The 25,191-nt window shown below is 35.8% G+C and overlaps 1 protein-coding gene across 1 annotated transcript in view; it reads right to left on the reverse strand.

Moving 5' to 3' along the window:
* The window catches only part of LOC141508065 (CUB and sushi domain-containing protein 2), a 619,633-nt gene that overhangs the window by 205,186 nt on the left and 389,256 nt on the right, over nt 1–25,191 (reverse strand). Inside the window, exons 24-27 of the mRNA XM_074216347.1 lie at nt 24,030–24,232; nt 18,601–18,792; nt 12,608–12,746; nt 1,774–1,961 (exon numbers count right to left, since the gene is read on the reverse strand). Coding sequence (XP_074072448.1) covers nt 1,774–1,961; nt 12,608–12,746; nt 18,601–18,792; nt 24,030–24,232 — 722 coding nt within the window. The remainder of the gene's footprint in view (nt 1–1,773; nt 1,962–12,607; nt 12,747–18,600; nt 18,793–24,029; nt 24,233–25,191) is intronic.

The raw sequence follows: 25,191 nt of genomic DNA on the forward strand, positions 1-25,191 counted from the left end.
AGGGAGCAAAACAATGGGACATCAGTACTTGGTTAAAAATATAGTGTGGCATATTAGCAGCTTCCTGGATCTGTTGGCCATAAAATTAGGGAATGTGTCAAACATAACTATACCAAGGAAAGAAAGGTGCTAATCACCTGCTTGATTTTTGTCATTTAGGAAGAAAGAAGTATAATTATGGGCAGTGTCTCTGTACTAGTTTCTCTAGTTCAGATCTTTGAGATCAGGGATTTCTAATTTTATTTTTATATTCCTAGAACATAAAAAATTTTGGCATAAATAGACACTTAATAAATGCTTGCTGAATGAATGTCATATCAACAGACCATATAAATGTGGCCAGCTTCTTCCTAGACATAAGCTATTCCTCTGGTGAGATGAAACTATGATATAAAATGGGAGGAATATGAGATCAAATGAGGAGGACAAGGCCACATCGTGGCCTTTTGTCTAAGAACTGATGTGGAAGGAAAGTTGTCTTGTGTACAGAAGGCACATTCAATGGAAAACAGGATGCAGCTTGGTCCAAACTGGAATAAGAAATAGCAGTACTTATGATGGGGCTAAAAAAAGGAAAAAAATTTAAGAAGTGGATTTCTGCAGGTGATGGTAATAAAAAGGAAAAACAAATCAATTATGAAGCTAAAGAAGATCCAAAAATATTGGACAAGAGCAGGCTCCTGTCGAGAAGAAAAAGCAAGAAGGGAACCTGCATTTTCAGATGACATATATTTAAATGAGTCTCAGGAAGAATGACTGAGAAGGGAAAATTTCTTTCTTCTATGACACAATGACTGTACCTCCACCAAGAGCCCTACCACAACCCCATCCCCATTTTCTTTAGTCTAATGTTTATAGCTGCCCCTCCTAAAATCTGATTTTCTAAGGAAGGGGAAAAAAAGGTCAAGAAAAGTAGAATAACAATTCTAGTGGAGAAGTTTATAGGAATTATAGAAATTTAGGAATGGATAAGAGTGAAAAGGGCAGAAAAAATAAAGGGGAAAAAGAGAAGAAGGAGTTTGAAGGAAATCACAAAAGACTAATAAAATCTACCCAAAAGCAGGGAAGAAATGAAATAGAATCTTGTAATACCAATAACAACAGAATACAAAAAAAAAACCAAGAGAATACATGCAGATGGTAGCTGAACTAAAGAGAAAGGAGAAAAAGCCAAGATCATTGTATTTTTGAGTAATTAGAATGTATTTGTGGTTTGGTTGATGGTAGGGAAACCTAGGGAACCAAGAACATGGAACTCAGAGATATAAAGATTAGAGAAGCAGTGTAATGCTATTGTGACCACCAGTTCAAAGTTATTGCCCCCTGAATGTGCTGGCAGAAGATAGAATGTAGTTCCAAAGTAATCTGATTTGTCTTTTGATTGAGATGGTTTCTCATCTGTCTTCAAGAGGAAGTTCTTTTCTGAACAGAAAGACTCACGTCTAAGAAGTCAAAGGAATTACCCAAGTGCTCCTGTTGCTTTCTTTCCCTGTTTTTGGGAAGGAACACTGCAAACTGGACAGAATTTGGAATGAACTTCGGTAATTAATTGCTTCAGTTCCCTCATATCCATTTTACTGAGGCTGAGGAAGAAGTGACTTGCCTAAGAATACAATTAGTTAGTGGTGGAACCAAATCTCTTAATCCCAGGCTAGGGTTTTTTCCTCTATGACACAATGACTGTACCCCCACCAAGAGCCCCACCACAACCCCATCCCCATTCTCTTTGGTCTAATGTTTATGGCTGCCCCTCCTAAAATCTGGTTCATTTACCTGTGTAATCGATGACGAAGCCCAAATTGCTCACAGATGCATCACTACGGAAGGCCAGGAATAAACTGTTGCTGCTGCTCTCAATGCGCTCTGGGAGCTGAGAGCCATAGAAGCTCCCAATCAGGGGGCTATGGGAGTCCAACCCATCATAGATGTGAAGAAAGTCATAGCCAGGTTCCAAGTTAAAGCTGAGGGAATAAACAAAACCCCCATCACCCACCAGATGTCAAATAAAATATAGGGATTTACAGTTCACAAAGTACATTGGATACATCTTCTCATTTTATCTGTATCAAGGGCCCAATATCTCTTCAGATTTTGGTCCCTGTCTCAGGAGAGAGAGGAAATCTGAAGGTTAGAAACTCTAGAATAGTACAACATTAGAAGAATGCACCATTTCCTATTCATCCTTTTTCTTCCCCCTTGACTCTCCCACTCACTTAGATACAGAAGCCTTTGAGAAGTACACACTCAACCTCCTTCTTCCTAATTAGATCAATAGAGGGGGCTGCATCAACTGACATGGGACACTGAAAAGTCCAGGGCAGATGAGGATGAGCTCCAAATTCTAGAAAACTCATCTGAAGGGAGAGACTCTTCTAGGTAGGAAAGGATTAATGCTACAATGATCTTCAAGTCTCCTCCTGAATTCTCATTCTCTTTGCCATCCTAGCTATTTCTAGTCTCTAGAGATGATCTGGGCTCTGTCCCCAACACATATTCCCTGGTCTCTGTAATTACTGCTCCATCAGCCTGTCTGTTCTGACCAAAAAGTGTGTGTATGGGGGTTTTATATTAATTTTATTTGTAGTTTAGCAAAGACCAACTTAATTTTCTAAGACAATATTTACCAAAAACACAAAGGCAAAGAAATAAATGAGTCCCTAGAGCAGGGGTAGGGGAACCTTTTTTTCTGCCAAGGTTCATTTGGATATTTTTAACATTGTTTATGGGCCATACGAAATTATCAACTTAAAAATGAGCCTGTTATATTCGGTCAAACATTTAATTAATTCACCCCTGAAAAGCACCTATATTTATTGAATTTCAAATTCCACCTATGGTTGCCATGGCAGCACCAGACCAAATGATTTCACAGACCTTATAGGTACTGCAGGTCTAGATATTCACCACCCCTGCTCTAGAGGAAGCTAAAACTCCTGTCATAGGCTCAATTCAGTTTAACAAATATTTATTATTGATATATATATATATATATATATATATATATATATATACATATATATATATATACTAATGATAGGTAATATTTTTTTCATTCTTTTGTTCTTCTCAAAGGATAAGAGAGAGGGTGGTGGGAGGAACTTAATTTGAAATGGAAAGATCTTTAAAAATTGCATTTACAAAAGCATCATTTCTATTATATGTAGAATGTTATATGTAGGCACTGAAGTTTACAGATGAAAATTGAAATAATTTAGACCTCAAAGAATTTAGAAATAAACAGGGGAACCAGAAATCATGTATTAAGAGAACCTGAGCTGAGTCTCAAAGAAAAAGAAAGATTTCAACAATCAAAAATGAGGAAGCAAATATATTTCAGAAACAGGAAAAGGCCTTCACAAATACAAGGATATAAAAGGATGTAAAATTAAATAAAGGAACTGTAGTACAATTTGGATGGAATATAAACAGCATAAAGGAAACTTGTGTGACATAAGGTTAGAAAAATAAGTTAGAGATGGACTCTTGAACACCAGCTGTTTATATTTTTTCTGTCAGACAACAGGAAATCTGTTTTTGAAAATGGAATTGATCTGGTCGAAACTGCATTTAAGAAGGATTACTTTGGCAGCTGTGTGAATATAGGATTAGAGAGGGAAATTATGGGGAGAAAAACTAGTTAAGAATCTATGACAATGATATAGGTGAGATGATTGAGGACATTTGGGGAGTGGCAGTGGAACTGGAAAGAAGGGGACAGTTATGAGAGACTGTGGAGGTAGAATGAATAGGACTTAGCAGTTGCTTGAATGTTGTAGATAAAAGAAAAATAAAATTCAGAGTTATGTGAATGACATAAACCATAGGGAAGTTAGGAAGACTGACAGGTTCATAGAGAAGATGAGGCAATAATTTATATATGTGGTGAATCTGAAGTTACATCAAGATATTCCAGTTGAGACCCAGTTTTCATTGATCAGAAGAGTTTATTGGAAACCCTGTTTTCTTCTCCTCACCCATTAATCTTGTTTATTCATTTATCCCTTTTCTTTCTCTTCCTATTCATATTCCTCTACTTCAGGCCTAAAGGAATAATTTCAAAACTGTATCCCCACTTCTAGCTTTTCATCTCTCTAATTCATTATACACAGCATAGTCAAATTAATCATCTTGTTATATCCACACATCCTCATCCTATCCTACACTCAGTCCAAACACCTTCAAGGACCCTTTATCAAATAACAAAAAAATACCACTCACTAAACCTGGCATTCACTGTCCTCCCCAATTCAAAGCATACCTTTTGAGCTATAATTCTCTTACTCTTCACTTGTCAGTGAAGTGAAGTGACTCCAGCTAACTAGTAATTCATGTTAAGAAAATCTACCAGTAGACTGCAATTTCAATACAAATTAGCAGTGTTAATGTGTTCTTGTATTACATTAAGAGAATAACAGCTTTCAAAAAAGGAGTTGACAGTCCTACTATACTCTGCCCAAGTCAGACTATGACTTTTAGGGATCAAAAAGTTCACTGATAAGCTGGAGAGTGACCAAAGAAGGGTAAACAAGGATGCTGAAAAGATTCAAATTCATTCCATGTGAGAAATGATTGAAATAAAAGATGATGTTTAGCTTATATGAGAGGGCATGATTTATCTATCTCTATGTAATTAAAGGGCATATTCATGTAGAAGAAGAATCTAATTGTATCAGAAAACAGAACTGAAAGTAACATATACAAGGTGAAGAGAAAACAGATTTAGACTCAAACTAATAATTAGAGGTATCCAAAACTGGAGTGGATTTTTTTGGGGAGGTAATTAGTGGGTCTTCTGATATTAGAGATCAAAGTCCAGAGAACCATTTTTCAGGAATGTTGTGATGGGGTTTCTTGATCAGACATTGGTTAGACTCAATATCCATTGAGATCAAGGGACTAGAGCAGATTCAAAGCCTAGAAAGAGTAAAATGTGATAGACCTGTAGAAAGTTCTGTAATTGTAGGTCCTCCTTCTAGCATTTCTGTGTCTGTTATAATAGTACCATCTTCTTTGTAAATGAACATCTATTCTTCAGAATCATCTGTGACTCCTCACATTTCCTTGCTCCCATATATATCAATTAATTGCCAAATTCTATCTTGTTTTCTTTATAATCACTATTCTAGTATAATGTTTTATTTTGTATTGCCCAGTCTACTATGAGAGCTTCTTAATGAATCTCCCTGCCTTTAGACTTTCACCTCTGAAATCCAATCTCTACATACTACTAATCTTCCTAAAACCTCAATTTACACATATCACCTTCTGCTCAAAACCTTTAATGGCATTCCTATGTTGCCAACAATCTAAAGTCTAAACTTTAAACAAGATCCTATGTAATATAGCTCCTACAATAAACTTTTAGTAACACATATAGTCCCTAATCTTAAAGATCTTACTATGAGTTTTTCTAGCTTTATTGTCTGCCCATACCTACAAGTATTCTACACATTAGTCAGACTAAACTACTCTGTATATTTGCACATTTGTGCCTTTCCTAGTGTCACAGCATCATAGTATCTTCAAATTAGAAGGGGTTTTAAGGGCTTCTAGTCAACTCTGGACCAGAGTTGCCTCTGCTAAAGTCAACTCTAGCAGAATTGCCCTTTACAATTTTCCTAACAAATCATCATCCAACCTCCAATGAAGGGAAACGTTTCATTTCCTAGGGCATTCATGTTTATAATAATTTCCTGACTATCCTACCAAAAAATAAAATGAAATAAGTCTGGTATAATCTGTAATGAACTCTCATTGACTTCTCTAGTCATCCCTTATTTTCTAAATAAATATTCATAAAACATTCCTTTAATAATATGTTCTAAAATTTCGTAAGCAATTAAAGTCAATTTCATTGGCATATATTTTTTAGACTCTAATCTTATTTTTCCTTACTTTGAAAATGGTGCTAAACCTTGCCCAAGTCAAGGCTTACAGTATCTCTTTGAGCCTTTATGATCTTTCAAATATGATGATGGTACACTAACTATATCAACAGTTCTTTGAGATATAGTTCACCTCAATGTGATGACTTGAAATTCTTCCTGGGGCTCATTTGGAAGAGGTGCCCAGACCAGTCCACCTTCATTCCCCTGCATTCAGAGTTTTTAGACATCAATACTCTTGTTGGGTACCTTCCTCCATCCTCCTTTATATCTCTTTCCCCTTCCACTTCCCTTTTGTGTAATGTCTTAATAGATTTCAAACTCTTGAGAAAAAGATCTGATACTTTTTTTTGCCTGCATTTGTATCCTGAACACATGACATAATAATTCACATATAGTAAACATTTAATAAATGCTTATTGCCTTGAAATCATTGAAGGCAGCTAGGTATATATTCAGGTATTTATTAAGTAATAATATATGCTATTCTAGGGGTCTGGTGCAGGCAGAGAATCAGAAGAGAGTGGGGCAGCAACAGAAATGCTGATCAGGATAAGTACCTGTTTCTATGGAGTTGAGTAAAAGATCTAAGACACAAGGAAATAACTTCTAGAGTAGTATTTGGCTTATTCTAACTAAGTACTTTAAATGCTTATTGAATTGAACCAAAATATAACATAAGAAAATTAAATTTTGAATTCTGTAAAAAAGGTACAGTGTGTAATGGAGATGCAAAAGAGGGAGAGTATATATTCAATGTGATATCAGGAAAGACTTCTGGCACTTGATTTGAAGAATGAGTAAGATTTTTATCATGTGGAAATGGGGTAAGCAGTGTTTCCTTGGACAGGTGTCTTAACTTAATTTGATTTTATCTATGTTAAGCAAAGTGATCTTCAGAATAAAACAGAAAATGCAAAAATATTTTGAGGAGGAGTTGAAACCAAAAATAAATACCCTTCCTTTTGGATTTCCTAGAATCCTCCCCTTGTCCTATGAACATTGATGCTCATACATTTCTCAGTTCTGGGTTTCTATCACTATTTGCTTTCCCCTTCCTACTTCCAAAATGCTACTCAAGGTGTTTGACTGTTCCTACTACAAATTCATAGTCTGAATTTAAATGGCCCCTACTTTTATCCTTTTCAGATTGACTATTATATTTTGAACAGCGCCTCCTCCAAATCTTCTCTCTCTTTCATTCGCAAGTATCAAATCAGATGATCAGTCTTCCCATTCATAAAATAAAACCATTCAAAATGTATTCTCCCTACTCTACACCTAAAAGTCCCTTTACACCTTCATCTGTCTTTCTCTTAGCTTTATCAAGGTAAACGTCTCTGCTTATGCTTTCTCATCCCTTTGAGAGTTTACTCAGATGATCATTCCTTCCCTCAAATTCATCTTCAAGCTCTATCTTTCCTGCCTAGACGCTTAGACACATAACCAGAATTTTCCTGTTCCTTAAAGCAAAAGCAAAACCAAAACCTTCACTTTCCCCATCTTCCTTTCAAGCTTTTGTCCTTTATCTCTTTTCTCTTTTTGCATCTTGAGGGTGTTACCCTCTCAACAATTTTTTTCCCTTCTTATTTGGAAGTGGTCATTCCTGGTCTCTTTGTCTCATCTCTCTCTTCCCTAAACTTCATGACTGAATGAGTGCTCCCTTAGTCAAACTGTGATTGGGAAAGACTAGCTTTAGAAAGTCAAGGTCTCCCACTGTGTACTAGACCATTTCCAATCATCCTAATCCATATCTGGTCACTGGAACCAGATGACTTCAAAGGAAAAAAAAATGAAGTTAGGGACTGCACAGCAACCCCTCACTTGAATTCAACTGACTTGCATGTAAAGGAATCATCTCCCTAATATCATAATCTTCTTCAAAAATGAAGGATAAACAATAACAACCACCTTTGTAACCAACATTCTATTCTGACTTTCCACCCTACAATTCCACTGAAATTATATTCTCCATTATTTTCAACATTATCTTGTTAAAATCAATACTCTTTTGTGAGTTTGGATCCTTCTTGACCTCTCTTCAGCTCTTGACATTGCTATCCACTCCCTCCACCTGAATATTCACTTCTCTCTTAGCTTCTATTATTGCTCTCCCTTTCTCTTTCTATCTCCTAAACTGGAACCACTAACTTTTCAGTGACTTTTACTAGTTAATTATCCATCTTCCATTCCTAAGTGGACTCCATTCTTTATGCTTTCACCCTTAGCATACAAATCACTCCATATGGGCTCATTAACCATTTCTATACAGACAACTATTTAATCTATACATCTGACCTAAACCTCTTTTTTGTTTTGTTTTGTTTTTTTAGGTTTTGGCAAGGCAAATGGGGTTAAGTGGCTTGCCCAAGGCCACACAGCTAGGTAATTATTAAGTGTCTGAGGCCAGATTTGAACTCAGGTACTCCTGACTCCAGGGCTGGTGTTCTATCCATTGCATCACCTAGCTGCCCCCTCAACCTCTGTTCTAAGATTTAGTTCCACATCATAAATTTTCCATAGGTGTGCACATCTCCATCTTGAACCATTCCTCAAATTCAATGTTTCCAAAATGAAAATTAAAACCTTTACTCCTACCCCTCTTTCAAATGTCACTACTTCTATTTAAGGCATCAGAATCCTCAAATTTTCTCATCACTAATTAGTAATTATCTACTGACAACTCTACCTCCATGCTAGTTCTCATATCTCTAGTCTGAACTAATGAAATAGTCTCTCTTTTACAAGTGCCCTATCCAAACCATCCTTCATTTAGTTGCCAAAAAAAATAAATCTCCCTGGAACACAAGTCTTATCTCAGACAGATAAAGGAATTAGATACTTTATTTTTTTCTAGGAAAAATTCAAAATTCCTCCAGACAAGTCAGTCTTGTCTTTATAAAATTATTATCCCATGTTAAAATTATTATTATGCTAAAGTCATATGGATATAAAGAAAATTATGCTCTCATGGAGCTCTCATTCTAATTGGGAAGAAACAGCTATATTTAGGATAAACTGCAACTACTAAACAGAGAAGAAACACTAGAATTAAGAGAAATCCATATATTAGGATTTAAAATCCTCCACAATTTGGTGTCAAATTATTTATCTAGATGGTTCTTATTTTGTTGTTGTTCAGCTGTTTTCAGTTATGCTTGATTCTTCATTATTGGAGGGTTGGGGAAGTTGGGGTTTTCTTGGCAAAGATATTGGAGTGGTCTGACATTTTTTCATTTTCAGCTCAGTTGAGGAAATTGATGCAAATAGGGTTAAATGACTTGCTCAGAATTACAGAGTTAGTGTCTTACCTTCTTACCTACTTACATAAAAATAGAATTGCAGTTTTATTAAGCTAATATTCAATTTCCTATGGCCAGGTTATGCAACAATCCTTTCTAATACTTGGAATCTGCCTACCAAACTCTGTCTTTTTAAATCTTTACTGGGCTCAAGTTTATATTCTACCTCTTGCATAAAACCTCTGATCTCTCTTATTAGGCAGGAGTTCTTAACATGAAGTTGATGAAGTTACTTGAAAAAAATGACAAATGTATTTTAATATAATTGTCTTCCTTTTTAATCCTATGTATGTTGTGTATTTAAAAACATTATTATGAGACAGCCAGGTAGTGCAGTGGATAGAGCACCAGCCCTTGAGTCAAGAGGACCTGAGTTCAAATCCATCATCAGACACTTGCTAGCTATGTGATCCTGGGCAAGTCACTTATCCATGATTGCCTCCCTCTACTGCTCTTCTCCCTCAAAAAGACAAAAACAAAACATTATTCTGAGAAAGGGTACAAAAGTTTCATTAGAATGCCAAAGGAGTTCAGGTGTATTCTAAAAATTCCATTATAGTTGTCATTGTTGTCTCCTAAATACAATTTCTTGTAATAACTTATCTCTGCATTGGCAGAATCTCTCCAAGGACTCTAAATGCCTTGAAGGAAGGCATGGTTAAGCACAGTGTCTTTCACATGCTGTACACTTGATAGAGATTTATGGAAATAAATTGATAGAATAGTTACTAAATTTGAAATAGTCATGTGGGAAATGAGATAAGAAGTCAATAAAAGCAGAATAGGATTGTTGAGTAGCAGCAAGAGTCCAAATGAGATTAGACACAAAAAATTTATGGTGAAATAAATTTGATTCATTTTTTTGTTGTCAATCAGTTGTTTTGACTTTTATCTGACTCTTCATGACCTCTTTTGAAATTTTCTTGGCAAAGATAATGGAGTGGCTGGCCATTATCTTCTCCAGCTCATTTTACAGATGACAAAACTGAGGCAAATATTTTAAGCTCAGGATCCACAGCAAATAACTGAAGCAGTTCTTTGTTCTCACTTTAACATAGAGTCTTTGATTTTTTTCTTTTTATTCTAATTTTCTATTTTTTCCTTCTATTGCCTCCTAGTCACTTGGGCAGATCATTTTGATACTGATCTTCCCTGATATCTTGCAGGCCAATTTCCAACCTGTGTCACTTCTGACTATCTACCTAGATCAACTCTAGATTGCTAAGTATTGCTAAATGAGAGTCTAAATTATCCTGTCTAACCTCAACTCAGTCATTTTTGCTGTCAAGTAATGATTTTATTCATTTCTCTTAGAAAATTTAGCATGGTATCTGCTGAAAACTTTTTCTGACCTTTTGACTATCCTAATTCCTGGTCCCCCTGCTCTAATGAGAGTATTGAAATAATTTTGTTCTTTCCAACCCCTTTCTGTCTCAAAATCCTCTATAGTTAAACCTACCTTTTCTTTCCTCCCTCAAAGGGTGAAATAGGTCTTTCCTATTTCCAAGATAAATAACACCATTTCTGGGTGGTTGTTGTTGTGTATGTATATTAAAAATCATGTTAAGCATGCTTCGTATTCTTCTATTTATCAGTTCTTTCTCTACAGGAGGGTTGCATCTTCCTTCATAGATCTTTTCTATTTATAATGTTCAAAATAATTTATTCTTCCAATAATATTGTTGCATCTTTGTTATAATCATATGATTTTTGTTCATTTTGTTATTCATTTAATAAATTATGCTAATACTTTTCCTTATATTAAACTGCCCTTTAGTCTACATTCTTGTTGGTCTATCTGCAGTATCTGATACTGTTGATTATGCCCTTTCATGGTGAAATTCTCTTATTTTTTTTCTGTGATATTATAAATTCTTGAGGCAGCTAGCTGGATCAGTGATAGAGTGCTAGGCCTGGATTCAGGAAGACCAGAGGTCAAATCCAACCTCTCAGACACATATCACTTGTGTGATGCTGGATTTAATCTCTGTTTGCCTTAATCCACTGGGGAAAGAAATGGCAAACCACTCTAGAATCTTTGCCAAAAAAAAATCCATAGTCAATATGACCCATGGGGTCACAAAGAGTTAGATATGACTGAACAATTGAGCAATAAAAAAATAAATTCTTAATTTTCCCTCCTTTCTCTATCTGCTTTGCTAGCTCTGCTTCCTTTTCCATTGCCTAAAAATCCTTCTTAATAGTCTTGACCTTGGAGATTTCATCTGCTCTCAAGGTTTCAACTATCACCTCACGAAGTTAATCCCAAATATATATCACCAGCTCTTATGTCCATTTCATTTTAGGCTTACATTCCCAAATATCTACTGGGTATAATCATCTATCTATCCTACCATCATCTCAGAAGTCACCATATCCAAAACAAATTCAATTCTCCTCTATATCCCACTCCCAAAACAAACAAACAAAATCTAAATCTCCCTCTGGGATGACTTTCTTCTGTCCCCAATCACATTGAAACCTTGGACTCACTTTTGACTCCTATCTCCTAGGTGATCCTTTCTTTCCATTAATATATCCTAAAGGTCTCCTAATTAACCTTTTTACCTCCAGTATCTTCTCTACAATATATTCAATACAACCTAGTCATATTGTACTTACTGAAATTCTGTTTTGTACAACTTACCCTACACTTTTACAAATCTTTAATCTCCCCATTGTCTATAGGATACAGTTCAAAATTCTTAACCTAGCCTTCCTAGCAAACTCATCAGCTATGGATTCCCAGACTTCCCTATACTAATCCTTCATTTCATGTAAACTTATTTTTAATTCTTTTCTCACCATTCCCCCCCTCACTCCAATATTTTTGTCTAAGTTTTAGTCCTTTTACAAACTCAGCACAAGTCCTACCTAGGGCATAAAGTTTTTCCTATAACTCTTTGTTTCTGATTTAAGCTCCTCATTTTTTGCTTATTATAAGCTTCTTTAATATAAGCAATAAGATATTGCTACTATCATATATATATGCATATACATACATATGTGTGTGTATGTGTGTGTGTGTGTGTGTGTGTGTGAAAATGCATTATCTCTCCAGCTACACTCTAAGGCCTTTCATATTTTAGAATATACCAATGTCTAATACAGTCCCCTATATACAGCACATACTTAACAAACACTTGTTATTGATGATAATGATGATAGTTTCTGTTCATTTATGATGGAAAAAGAAAGACAAAGAAAAAAGGATTAAAAAGGACAAAGGACAGGGTATCTTTCTAACTGTTCTGTGAGCTTTACATTGAGACCTGCTCCTTGGCCTAATCCAAAGAGGTAGATCAAACTCTCGACTGGATTTGAACAATGGTAAAGGGTACTCTCTTCATTTCCATGAAAATCCCTGCCCTTTTACACCCTGATAAAATAAATAAGATTTTTCAGGGGAAGGATACATACGTGTTAAACACTAGAGCGATGACATAGTCAGGAGAGACGGTCACTTTCCAGTCGCATTCCTTACCCGGAGGATAGGGTTCAGGATAATTTGGAGACAGAATAACACCAGAAGGTCCTGTCAGATCACCACCACAAGGAGCTGGAGGGAAAAAGAAAGGAAGAAGAGTAGTCCTTATCGCTCTCCCAAACATTGTTATATGATACAGGAGAAAGCCATCCTCAGTCAGTCCTTTTAGTTTTTCCTGCACTCATCCCCAAACCCTATGCAATATACTTGCAAGAACTAGAAATTTATTTGTATAATTATAAAAATGTCTATATATGAGTGAAGTGTCTCCCATATTAGAATCTAAGCACCTTGAGGGAATGGATCATTTCATATTTTTCTTTGATCTCTCACTGAAGAAATACACCTAACAAGAGTTTAATAAATGCATAATTAGTCATTCATTCTTTCATTCACTAGAGTAAGCTAAATATCAAGTTCATTTAAAAAACCCTTAAGATTAAATGTTGATTTTCATTTCAACTATCAATGTTCTAGTCCAACATAGGCAAGACTAGTTTATGAACAAAATATCTTCTGAGAGATGATCTTTAAATAGGTTGCTTGGGAATTTGAAACCATTTTCCCATAGATATAAATCAGGGTTCCCTAAGAGGTAGAGATGTACATCTCCATCAGGATATTTCAAGGATGAAGATAGTATGACTAGAGCATATAGAAATGTCCTCCACTCAATGGGGCTTTCATGATATGAAACTTTAAAGGATTTTGCTGTCAGCAAATTATCTGCCTTTATATACAAGCATGCATATCTTGAGACTTAAGAGATCTATTACATTGTTATTTCCCTACAAAATGCTAATGGTAACTCTTATAAATAGTTTTCAATGCTCTTAGACTAGTCGACAAATACTACCTAATCTACAATATGGCTGAACTGTAGCAGTTCTCATATGGGTAAAGTATTTCTTTAAGAGAATTCACTCATGTTTCCAACTCAGAAAGCTAGTGTACATTTCCTATTTTTGAAATCCCTAATATTCACCAAGAGAGGAGAGGAAAATAGGTTTAGATATGTTGAAGAGTATCTCTCAGGGCAAAAGAGACAGATAAAAGCAGAGAAATTCTAGGAGGGGAGAAACAGAGGGAGAAAGATTTCCTGAAACCATGCCAGGAGAGACAAGTCTTTGACTGAGGGGCCAATCACAATCATACTAGACTTATTGCAGCGTCAATCCTTAGAGTTTATGAGATCTTAAGAGGCCTAGTCCAATCTGTGCCTGAAAAGAAATTCATGGGACAGCCACCTGGCACAGTGGATAGAGCACTGGCCCAGGAGTCAGGAACACTTGAGTTCAAATCCAGTCTCAGACACTTTATACTTACTGTGTGACCTTGGGCAAATTACTTAAACCCATTGCCTTGCAAAAGAAAGAAAGAAAGAAAGAAAGAAAGAAAGAAAGAAAGAAAGAAAGAAAGAAAGAAAGAAAGAAAGAAAGAAAGAAAGGAAGGAAGGAAGGAAGGAAGGAAGGAAGGAAGGAAGGAAGAAAGAAAGAAAGAAAGAAAGAAAGAAAGAAAGAAAGAAAGAAAGAAAGAAAGAAAGAAAGAAAGAAAGAAAGAAAGAAATCCCTTCAACAACATCTACAGCAAGTAACTCTTCAGGCTCCACTCAGAGAATCCAATGATAGAAAATTTTGCCAAGGTAATCCATTCACCTTTTAGATAACACTAACTTCATCAAGGGGTTTTTCTTTATATCAAGCAGAAATTTGCACATTTGTAAGAATTACATATAAATAGCTCATAATTAGTTGCTTTATAGTTTAAAAATATTTCATATTTATATAATGCTTTAAGGTTTATACAAATCCTCCTCAAAACAACCTTTGGATGTATATTAGAGTAAATATTATTACCATGTGACAAATATAAAAAAGGAATAATACCTGAATGGGTTAAGGTTTCCTTTTCCTTCATATTTCACTTCCCCATGATCTCCAAAATTAGGTAAGGGATGGTACTAAGTCAAATATTTTAAACTCAGGGTTATCTTCTTAACCTAACACAACTTCTTGAGGGCACAATAGGTGTGTATAAATATGACAGAGTCTATATTAGAACTATATTTTTGAAGATAAGCCAGATTTGAAAGAAAAGGTCTCAAGAATAGCAGTTGCAAGAATATCGTGTATTTTAAATTTAGATTTGTATTTAAATTTAAATTGGTATTTAAATTTAAATTTAAAATCAGTGTAACCTAAACTACCTCCATCTACAGTGATTTCCACCTTGCAACAGGAGAAAGGTTCTTGACCCTTGAGTTTAAAAAGAAGTATAGGAAAAACCCAGAGAAGAGAAAATTCAAAGTCTCTAAGTAAAAATAAGCCTAAGACTTTTTTCTCTTTTTCTGAAATCCTTGATGCCCTGGACAAGTGGGCATCACTGGGACATTTCTTGAAGGCCCCAAATCTTGACTTAGGTGTTATGGCTAAAGAAAGGTTCAGATGGGTCCACAAGGATCATAAGATGGGAGGAGGGAGAAGGGAAAGAGTGATAACTCTTACAGAAGGCAGAAGGAAGTACATACCCAATAGAAACTTAGAAGTCTCAGTGAAATTTTTCTTTGTTCTGTCTAGATGATGAAATGGTTTAACAGGAAAAAAATGAGTGGGAGTGGTGAAACTTGGTTCTAGTCCTGGTTCTGCTTGTGACCAACTCATTCCTTTAAGGGAGCCTAGGCAAATTTAATTTTGAACATGTTGTATGTTTGAGATGTCTGCTGGACATCCAGTCAGAGATGTTTTAAAAGGTAGTTGGATATACAAGTTTGGAAGTCAGAGGATAGTCAGATTTAATGATTTAAGGATAGGATTTAAAAACTTTCAGAATAAAGGTGGTAATTAAATCCAAGGGATCTGATAAGATTATCAAGTGAAGTAGAGATAGAAGAGAAAAGGACCCAAGACAAAACCCTGAAGAACAACTACAGTTAAAGAGCAAGAGAAGCTGGATAAAGACCCTGCAAAGGAGACTGAGAAGGATCAGTCAGGTAGAAGAATCAGGACAGAATAAAGTCCTGAAAACCTAGAGAGCAGAATCAAGGAGGAGGAGTTAAGTAGTAACATAACTGAAACCCATGTTTCTTAATCCAGTGTTTTTCTCTACTATGTTGTACTTACTAGCCTTAAGTCCATAGAAGTCATAGGTCTATAGAAAATGAAAGAATTTTCCATGCCCAAAGCCATTTTCCAAACCAGTGTGAAAAATTGATTAATCATTACATTTACATTTTAATTAGCTCATTTATACATGTTTACTATCTTTATATCATTAGTACAGAGTTGCTTTCTTCCAAATTTGCTGAACAAGAGTAATTTCAGAACTTGTTTGATTGCCCTGAGGACCACTTTCTAGAATTTGGGGAATTCAGTAAATTGTACTAGCTCCCATCAATCATCCTATTCTATTCTACTCTTATTCTATTCCACCAAAGAATTCACCTTTGAATGTCTTCTATTTTATAGAATGAAATTTCACTAAATTTAATTCAAACCAATTTGCCTTGTTTGACTAAAACAAAACAATGTTAAAAAAGCCTAAAAGAATTAAGAGTGGGAATTAAGATTATGAGAATTGACTCTATTTCTCTATTTCTATTGATCTTGATTTGTCTTGAGTTCCTATTTCCAGTTGCCTGATGATTACTTTTACTTAAAAGATGGACTAACATCCAATAAGATATTTGTCCGACATATATTTCAATAAATTTTTTTCCTTACCTTTCTCCACCAAAATTATCTTGCTTCATAAAGCTGTTCCTCCTTCTGACTACCATATCTATCAATGACAATACTACTGACCCAGTTTCTTTGTCTCTTCTCATATTATATGTTCCTGTCTCTCTATTGCCACTGACAGTACAAAGCTCATTATCACCAAACCGAATTACTGAATTAACCCCCAACAAATCTACAATCCCATCCCAGTTTCAAAGAATCCTTTATACTTCTGAAAGCTAAATCTTCAATTAGAACAAATCTGGTCATGCTACTTCCCTACTGAAAAATCTATACTGCCTCCCAAATTAAAACCAACTCCTTTGCCTGACATTTCAGGTCTTCTGCAATTTGACTTCACCTCACATTTCTTATATTTCTCTATTATGTATATACTATGAACTAACCAAATGAGACTGGAGGGGACTTTTCTGTCTACCAGTTATGTTATGCCTTTAGTGTATATTCTATGGCTTGAATAATCTCCCTTTCTTTCTTTTCCAACTGAATTTCTTCTCTTCTAAATCCAACTCAATGTCACCTCTTCCCTGTAACTTTGTCTCATCTTCTTATTAATCTATAGGGTCCACTGAAGTGAGGATTATGGCTTAATTAAACTTTGTATCTTCTTGATGGAATCAGAAGACCTGAATTTGAGCTCCTATTAAACCATTAAGTGGCTACATCATCTTTGATAAGTCATTTTCCTTTTGTGCCTCAAGTTTCTTCATCTCTAAAATTATAGAATTGAACAATCTCATCTGTAAAATTCCTTCGAGATCCAAATAAAAAGCTATTTTCTCAAAATACTAAAAGCAGTGTCTTTTCTGTGTTTTGTGGATTCCATAGGAAATCAATCATCATTACAATACCAGGCTTTTTTATTGCACTATTTTCTTCCAATATAATTCTTTATCTATAATTTATCTTTATCCTGATGTCAACCTTGAGGGGGCAGACAGAAACCAATTACTGCTACATTTTGTACTTTAGGATTCTAAGACCCAAAGGAAGTAGCTATTGGCTGAAGCCACAATCAGATAGAGTATTTGAACTTAAGACTTGAACAGAAAATACTGTTCTACACTCCTACATTACTGCTAAGTATTGTGAATAAAACAGCTATGGAACAGACCCTGGGCAGCCTCAGTTAACTGGGTGAACTGATCTCTAAGCCACCAGAAGAACTCCTGGGCACAAGTGTACATAAAGTCAGTTCTAATGCTACAAAAAAAAGTTTGAGACTCTAGAGAATATCTTTGCTTGTTGCTTTTAACTTCCTTGTTCGTGACTTCTACTTGTTTTTATTTTCCTGTGAATGACTTTTTAACCACCTTGAGGCTACCTTTACTTGGAAAGTATATGAATGTTTTTTATTAAATGAATGGTCTACTTGATCCCTCAGACTAATTATCCTTGGCAGCAGAAGTGCACTAAGGCTTTGCAGGAATTCCTGTAAAGACTAAGATTAGTCTAGAGAACAGATAATAAAGCATACTCTCCCTTCCCCCCAACCCCCTCGCTCAAAAAGAGTTCTGCATACACTGTCAGATGTGTAGTAATTTGGTCAATTATTTTTGTAATTGCATTTCTTTGTTATTAACATTAGGAAAATGTGTTGAAATTCTCACCTTCCTGTCTGTAATTTCCCAGAGTGGGCCCCTTCCAATATTCCAGATCATAATAGACTTACAGAATTAAAGCTGAAATTTGGAGGCTACCAGAACAAAACTGAGGACCAGAGATTTCTCCATAGTCATATTAATAGAGCAGAATTTTGTCCCAGATTCAGAACTTTTCAACATTGCACTGTCTTGGACAGAGAAGCTATTCCAAGCTAAGCTAGCACTCCAAAGACTGACAAGTTCCAGGGGATTTCTATCCAGTGGGGATTTTAAAGGCCTCAACTTGCCCTTCCTTCTGTTCATCTCCCTTCTCACTGCCAGGAAGGATGAAAATAAAACCAGGAAACAAAGAGAAAATTCACAACTGCATGTAAAAAACATCTGATCAGATTTAGTGACTAAGTTGAAGACAGAATAATAGTTAGGAATTTTGTGTAGTTTTCAGTTTTTCAGGCTCTCCTCTCATTCCTTTGTAATTGACAGTTGGCTATCATTTAATTTTGAGGTTTTCTTCATCCTGTTTTTACTAAAGGACTTTGTTAAAGAAATAAAAGAAAGAAATTCAGTCAATCAGCTCTTCTATACCAATGCATGTAGGGGGGTCCGGCTGCCAGAAGAATCTGTTCTCAATCTTCACACAGTTGATTTGGGCCATTCCCTGGAGAGCATAACCAGGGTCACATTGGAACACAATGGAGTCACCCGCTTCCCGGCTATCGCCACTCCGACTCCCATTTTGAGGAACGCCAGGGTCATTACAGGATGTTGCTGTAGATACTGTGGAAGAAAAAGAAAGAATACAATTGGATGTGAACAAGCTCACAGCACCATTATTAGATTACAACATTCACTACCTCATCAGTATCACACCACCACATTACTCAATTGTCATCCAACACTTGCAAAGAAGAGCTTTTAAACAAAATATTAAAGTCTCTTTCCTCATCCTATACACACACACACAAAACAGGTTTGACCCATGATTCTAAAAAGTACTCATTCTTCTTCAAAATATTTATCAATCTCTACCAGATATTCAAATAAGAATTTAAAGAAGATATTTTGAATTTTTTGATGACAGTGATAAACACAAGTCTCTGTTGTTACTTATAATCTAAAGACTGTAGAAAAATTCTTATGTTGAGAAAAATAAGTATATAATCATTGATAATTGAGTTCAATTTTGCTCAATTTCTACTCTCTCAAAATTTATTTATATTTGTGGGAAAAATTAAAGCAATTACAATTCATCTGGCTAGAAAGAACCATTAGATCATTAAATTCAACCCCCTGGTAACTGACTATATGTCATTGTTAAGAAATAAATTATTAATAATTCCTGGAAAACTACAATTGGGAAAGATATGGTGGAAGATAAAAACTAAAGAAGTCATTCTGGTTCTTTTGTAATTTGGCATGATGAAAACTGTCCCACAATAAAAAAAATGAAAATTTTAGACTAGATACAAAAATTTGAACTAAGATGGTATCCATCACAAAGGAGAAAATAGAATATATATGAGAGATTTTGTGGAAGCAGAAAAAAATAAGATTTAGTCACTGATTAGACATGTAGATTGTGAGTGAGGAGTTGAGAATGACACTGAGGTAAAGGAAAGAGTTAAGAGGATAGAAGAATAATTGAAGGAAAAAGATAATGGTTGCTATTTTGGATATGTTAGATTTGAGTGTCTATTAGTTTAAGGTGCCCATCATACATGCAGTTTAAAATGTCTAATGGGCGGTCTGTGATACAAGAGTATAGGTGAAGAGACATACAGATGATATCGAACTCATGGGAGTTAATGAGGTCATCATGTTAGAGAATATAGAGAAAAAAGAGAAGAGGGTCTAGATCAAGGTCCAGAGGGACCTGTAGTGAGAAGTGACAAGGTGAAAGAAACAGTAGATACTGAAAGGCATTCAGATAGTTTAGTGGAGAACCAGCAAAGAGAAGGGTCAAAAAACCCAAAAGGAGTCAATATTCCTCGAGATGGTGATCAACAGTGTCAAAAACTGTTGAAAGGTCAAGGGGAACAAGAATTGGCATTAAGAGCAACTTTAGCTGAATGATGTGGATGGAACCCAGAATGCAAGAGATTTAGAGGAAAGAAGTAGAAGCACTGAGTATAGATGCTTTTTTTTTCAGGAATTTTAACTGGGAAAAGGAAAAGAGTTTCAACATTTTAGGAGGAAGAATAGAATTTAGAGGAGATTTGAGCACACACACACACACACATATAATAAGAAAGGGAGACACTGAAGATTAGAGAAAGGGGAGATGATAGTGGGCATATTTGGAGGAAAACAAGGGAGGGAAATGGGATCAGGGATATATACAAAAGGTTGGCCTTATCAAAGGGATATCTCTTCATCAAAAACTAAAGTGAAGGAAGAAAGAGGTTATCTAGGAGGCATTAAAAGAAAGGGAGAATAGTATGATTAATATGTTATAATGTAATATAATATAATATATAACTAATGATTGGCTTCATTTTTTTTCCTTTGGTAAAGAAGGAAGGGTAGCTGGAGAAGGTGCTTGGAGAGACTAAAAGAAAATGGAGAGACTAAAAGAAAATATATAAAGCATCTGTGGTTATAAAAGGAGGTTCATATAACAGCTCCTAATCAGTCACAAAATACTGAAGAGTGGCAGAACTAATTTGATTTTGCAATATAAGATTTCCCAGTGAAGAGGTTCCTAGGTTATAATGGTAGGATGGAGAAATCCACAGAATTCCAAAAGCTGTGTAACTGGTGGGAAATAGGAGTTGTTATATAAAGGATTCCCAAATATGGCTCCTACATTTCCCATCCCCTGATGAATATTGATTCCTTTGGGGGGTTTTGTGATCCTTTTCTTTGCTAGTTCTCTATTAACTTATCCAAGTGCCCTTTAGTATCTTTACTGCATCTTAAACCTTGTCACTTTTCACTACAGGTTCCTCTGGACTTTGGCCTAGGCCCCCTATAGTCTCAAAGAAGGTTTTGACTTCTCCATCATACCCTTTACAACAAGACCTTCTTTTGCTACCCCATCTATCCATATAAACTATTGTTGCATATTTTTCCCTGCCTTTTCTAGCTAAATTTCTTGAGAAAGTTGTCTACAATTAAGCCCCGCTCCCACCCTGTTTTCTTTCCTCTTAACTCTCTTCTGCTGGCTTCTGAACTCATTATTCAAGTGAAAAGTGCTTTCATTTTTTTACTCTTAATGGACTCATTTATTCTTTTACTTGCATTTTTTTACTCTTAATGGCCTCATTCCGGGGCTTTCTTAGAGTGCCTTGTCATTTCTTTCTCCAACTCATTTTACAAATGAGGAAATTGGGGCTAAGAGAGTTAAGTGACTTGGCCAGAGTCACAGAGCTAGTGTTTGAGCTGTATTTAAATGTAGAGCTTACTGACTCCAGGCTCAGGCCTCTAGTCACTTTACCACCTAACCGCCTCCTCCTCCAAATTTCCCAATTATCTTTTTTTTTTTTTTTTAGGATTTTTGCAAGGCAAATAGGGTTAAGTGGCATGCCCAAGGCTACACAGCTAGGTAATTATTAAGTGTCTTAGGTCACATTTGAACTCAGGCACTCCTGACTCCAGGGCTGGTGCTCTATCCACTGCACCACCTAGCTGCCCCTCTGATTATCTTTTAATTACCAAATCTATAACCTCTCCTTAGCACTAATTCTTTTTGACTTCACTGCAGCCTTTGACAATAGCAATTATACTCTTTTCCTTGATACTTTGTAGTTGTCAGGACACTTGTCTTTGTTGCCCTCTCCCCTCTTCAGTCTACTTTACTGGATATTCAGCTAGGTCATGATAATGTTTTTGTCCTTGAAGAACACCATAACATCAGGGAGATGATGCCATGACAAGCACATGAACTGAATTTGAGTGAGGGGGTGCTGTGCTAAATCACTAGCTCATTTTCTCCTCCAGAGTCATCTGGATCCAGAGACAAATACAAATCTATAGAAAATTGACATGAGATTCAACTAAGCCATATTCTCCCCAAAGCATTCAGAAATGAAGCTGGCATGAGTTAACATAGGAAGGAGAAACAGGGAGAAAATCCTATCCTTATCCTCATAGAGCAAAATGCTTCAGATTTAGATATTAGGCAGACTAATATTAACAAGATGAAAATTCATAAACAGGAAGTTCCACATTTAGAGTTAATCATTATGTGCATATGGAAAAAAACTTTCCTAGAATATAGCTTATTTTAAAAAGACTAGATTTTGATGGGTTGTAAGTCCTATGCATCAAATATGATGCAAATGGTAAAAGAAAAATGTTATTAACACTAAATTAATAGAAGACTAGATCAGGAGAAGCCAATACGACAGAGTAGCAGGAGGAAGTACAGTGAGTTTCCTGACAAATTTCTTCCATCAAGACCTACAAAATGCATAAGATCAAACTCAATCAGGAAATCCAAGAAAAAGTCATAGACATAGCACAGGTAGGCACAGGGGACAAATAGTAGATACTAAGGATGGGATCTGACCAAGAATGGCTACATAGAGCTCATTTGCCCAAGAATAGATTATGCAGCAGGATGAGAGGTCTTAGGCCCACCCCCTAGCACCATAACCTAGTTCATAGAGTGGGTTCAATAGCCAACCTGTTACCTTATTCAATGTCATAAATTTAGAATAGACAGAGGAGGGGCAATGAGTAGTCACAGGCCCTAGGCTATATAAAAAGAGAAGTTCAGAAGCAATATAGGTCCAAAGAGTAGAGCAGAGTTTAGCCCCATCTGAAGCTTTCAAGGAATAACCAGCGACTGTAACAACCCTACTTGTGTGGTAGTGAGTGTGCTTTAAAAAAAAAAAAAAACAAACCTTAGACAACTAAGATCCTAATATGAAAGTAAGACTTATTCATTTTTAATCCTACTGCTATTATTTCCCTCTGTCACTTCCTTACTGTGTTGACTCATAATTATGCCTCTGTCTTCTCATGACCTGAAGGTCCCCTCAATCTGCTGCTATATAGAAAGGAATTAAAGAAAATAAGCATCCAGAGCTCAGCCTTTGAAGGTTAAATGAAAAGCCAAATTGGGGGGGGGTAGGTCTATGCTTTAGGAAGGCAAAAGTAAATATGGAAAACAGATGAATTTATTTTGTAAATAGATAGTGGATAGAAAAACAAATTGAAATCAGAAATGGTTCAAAGTCCCTCCCTTAATACGTATTAGTTAGAATATCTGTGTAAGTCACATAATTCCTATAATACCTTTCCTTGTAAGGTTTAAAGAAGATTGTATAAATAAAGCATTTTTCAAATCATAAAGCATTATATCAAAATTTTATTACTACAGGCCCATACCAGTACCAGAGAGGCAACCTCATTGTTCCATATAAGGATCATTCTCATGTAGATAACCCAGTACATAGAAGACGAGCCTTGGAGTCAAGAACACTCCAGTTTGAATCCTTCCTCCAACACTAGCTAGATATGTTACCCTGGACAAGACAGTCGAGTTCTCTTACTTTCAGCTTCCTCAGGAGAAAAAGTAGACATAGCACTTACCTCTCAGGATTGTTATGAGGTTCAAATGAATGAACACATATAAAGCGCTTTGTAAATCTGAAAGGACCATGTAAATGCTAGCTATTTTTCTTCTTATTCCTGCTTCTATGCTTCATTCATGAACTTTACTTTCACCTAGTATACAATCCATGCTCATGTTCTCCTATTAGAAGTAAAATCTTCAAAAGACCATTCAAATCTTACATCCTCTATTATGTCTTCCCTGATTCCTGTGGCCAATGTGTTCTATCTCTGAATCAACACAGCATCCTGAGAAAGGACCCTCAGTTTATCATTAATCAAAAAAGCTTTGTTCTACTGGCTAATTATTTCAATATGAGTCTTTTCTCAACCCAAGGGCAAAGATGGGCTCTTCTCCAGTCATTCTGGGTAGAATGATATAGAAAGACTGATTAAATGCCTGATAAATGAAATGAAATGAATAGAAAAGAATTTAGAATTGGGAGAGCACTGACCTGAGAATTGAATGGCAAAGCCCTGCTTACTGGTAAAGAAATCAGTGTTGAATTGTAGGACAACAGAGCTGAATGTACTATGGATGTTGCTGGGCAGCATGGGGCCACTCAGTTCCTTTAGGAGGATCCCACTTTCCACAGGTCCATCCCAGATCCGCAGTACATCATGGACCTCTTCAGTGTCAAACACCAGGAAATGGAGCCTGAGGAGAGAAGAGGGTATGGTTCACAAGGACCTTCTCATTTCTGCTGACCAAAGAGCATATACTTGCATGCAAACAAATATTAATTAAGCAATAATATAAAATTCCCGTCCTACTGGAAATTATAAATTAGTATTGAAATAACACCTGAACATAGATAACTATAATATACATTATAGATAATTGAAGTTAATCAGCTAGCATTTATTAAATGCTTATAATGTACTAAGTACATACTGTGCTACCAAAGTGTTATGATCAGCCTTACATAACGTTCCCTACCTTAGTAATGTGGGAACACTTTTATTAAATCAATTAAATGATACCATTAAACAAAGCATGAAAAATCTTAATCAATTTAACAAAATGAAAGTCACTGAATGAAATGAACTGACACAACAGAAGTATATTTGGATTGGCTGAAAAGACTCAGCCACACTAAGTTTTGGATAAAATAAATAGGTCAAGTCAGAGTCCAGGCATTCCACTGTGGAGCTAAGTTAGGGGAGAAACAATCCAGTCAAATTCCTCAAAACAAGTTTTAAAGAGCTAGAAAGGAGAGATGAGACTGCTTTTTTCTCTCTTTTCCATGACCAGAGGATGATCACATTAACTACAAAAGGGCAGAACATTTGTACTTCTCATTATGTCCTAGAAGTGATTAAAAATAGCTATAAGAGTTGGTCATATCTGCACAAGGGGCTAAGGACTAACTACATTCATTGGGTTAAGGGAAGCTTTGGGACTCTAAAGAATACACTATACTTACAGGAACTAAGGTGAGAAAAAGACACCCAGCAGCTTTCCCTTTTGTGACATGAACTCTCCAAGCCTAAACTCAAAATTCCCTGACCTCTATAGACACTTATGGATGAGTGTTCCAGATTTTTTGGGGGGGGGATTGTACCAACTGTTCCAGTCATATCATCTTGGTAAATAACTGTTCTAAAAGCTAATTA

This window comes from Macrotis lagotis, chromosome 1 (genome assembly GCF_037893015.1).
Source record: "Macrotis lagotis isolate mMagLag1 chromosome 1, bilby.v1.9.chrom.fasta, whole genome shotgun sequence".
Taxonomy (NCBI): domain Eukaryota; kingdom Metazoa; phylum Chordata; class Mammalia; order Peramelemorphia; family Peramelidae; genus Macrotis; species Macrotis lagotis.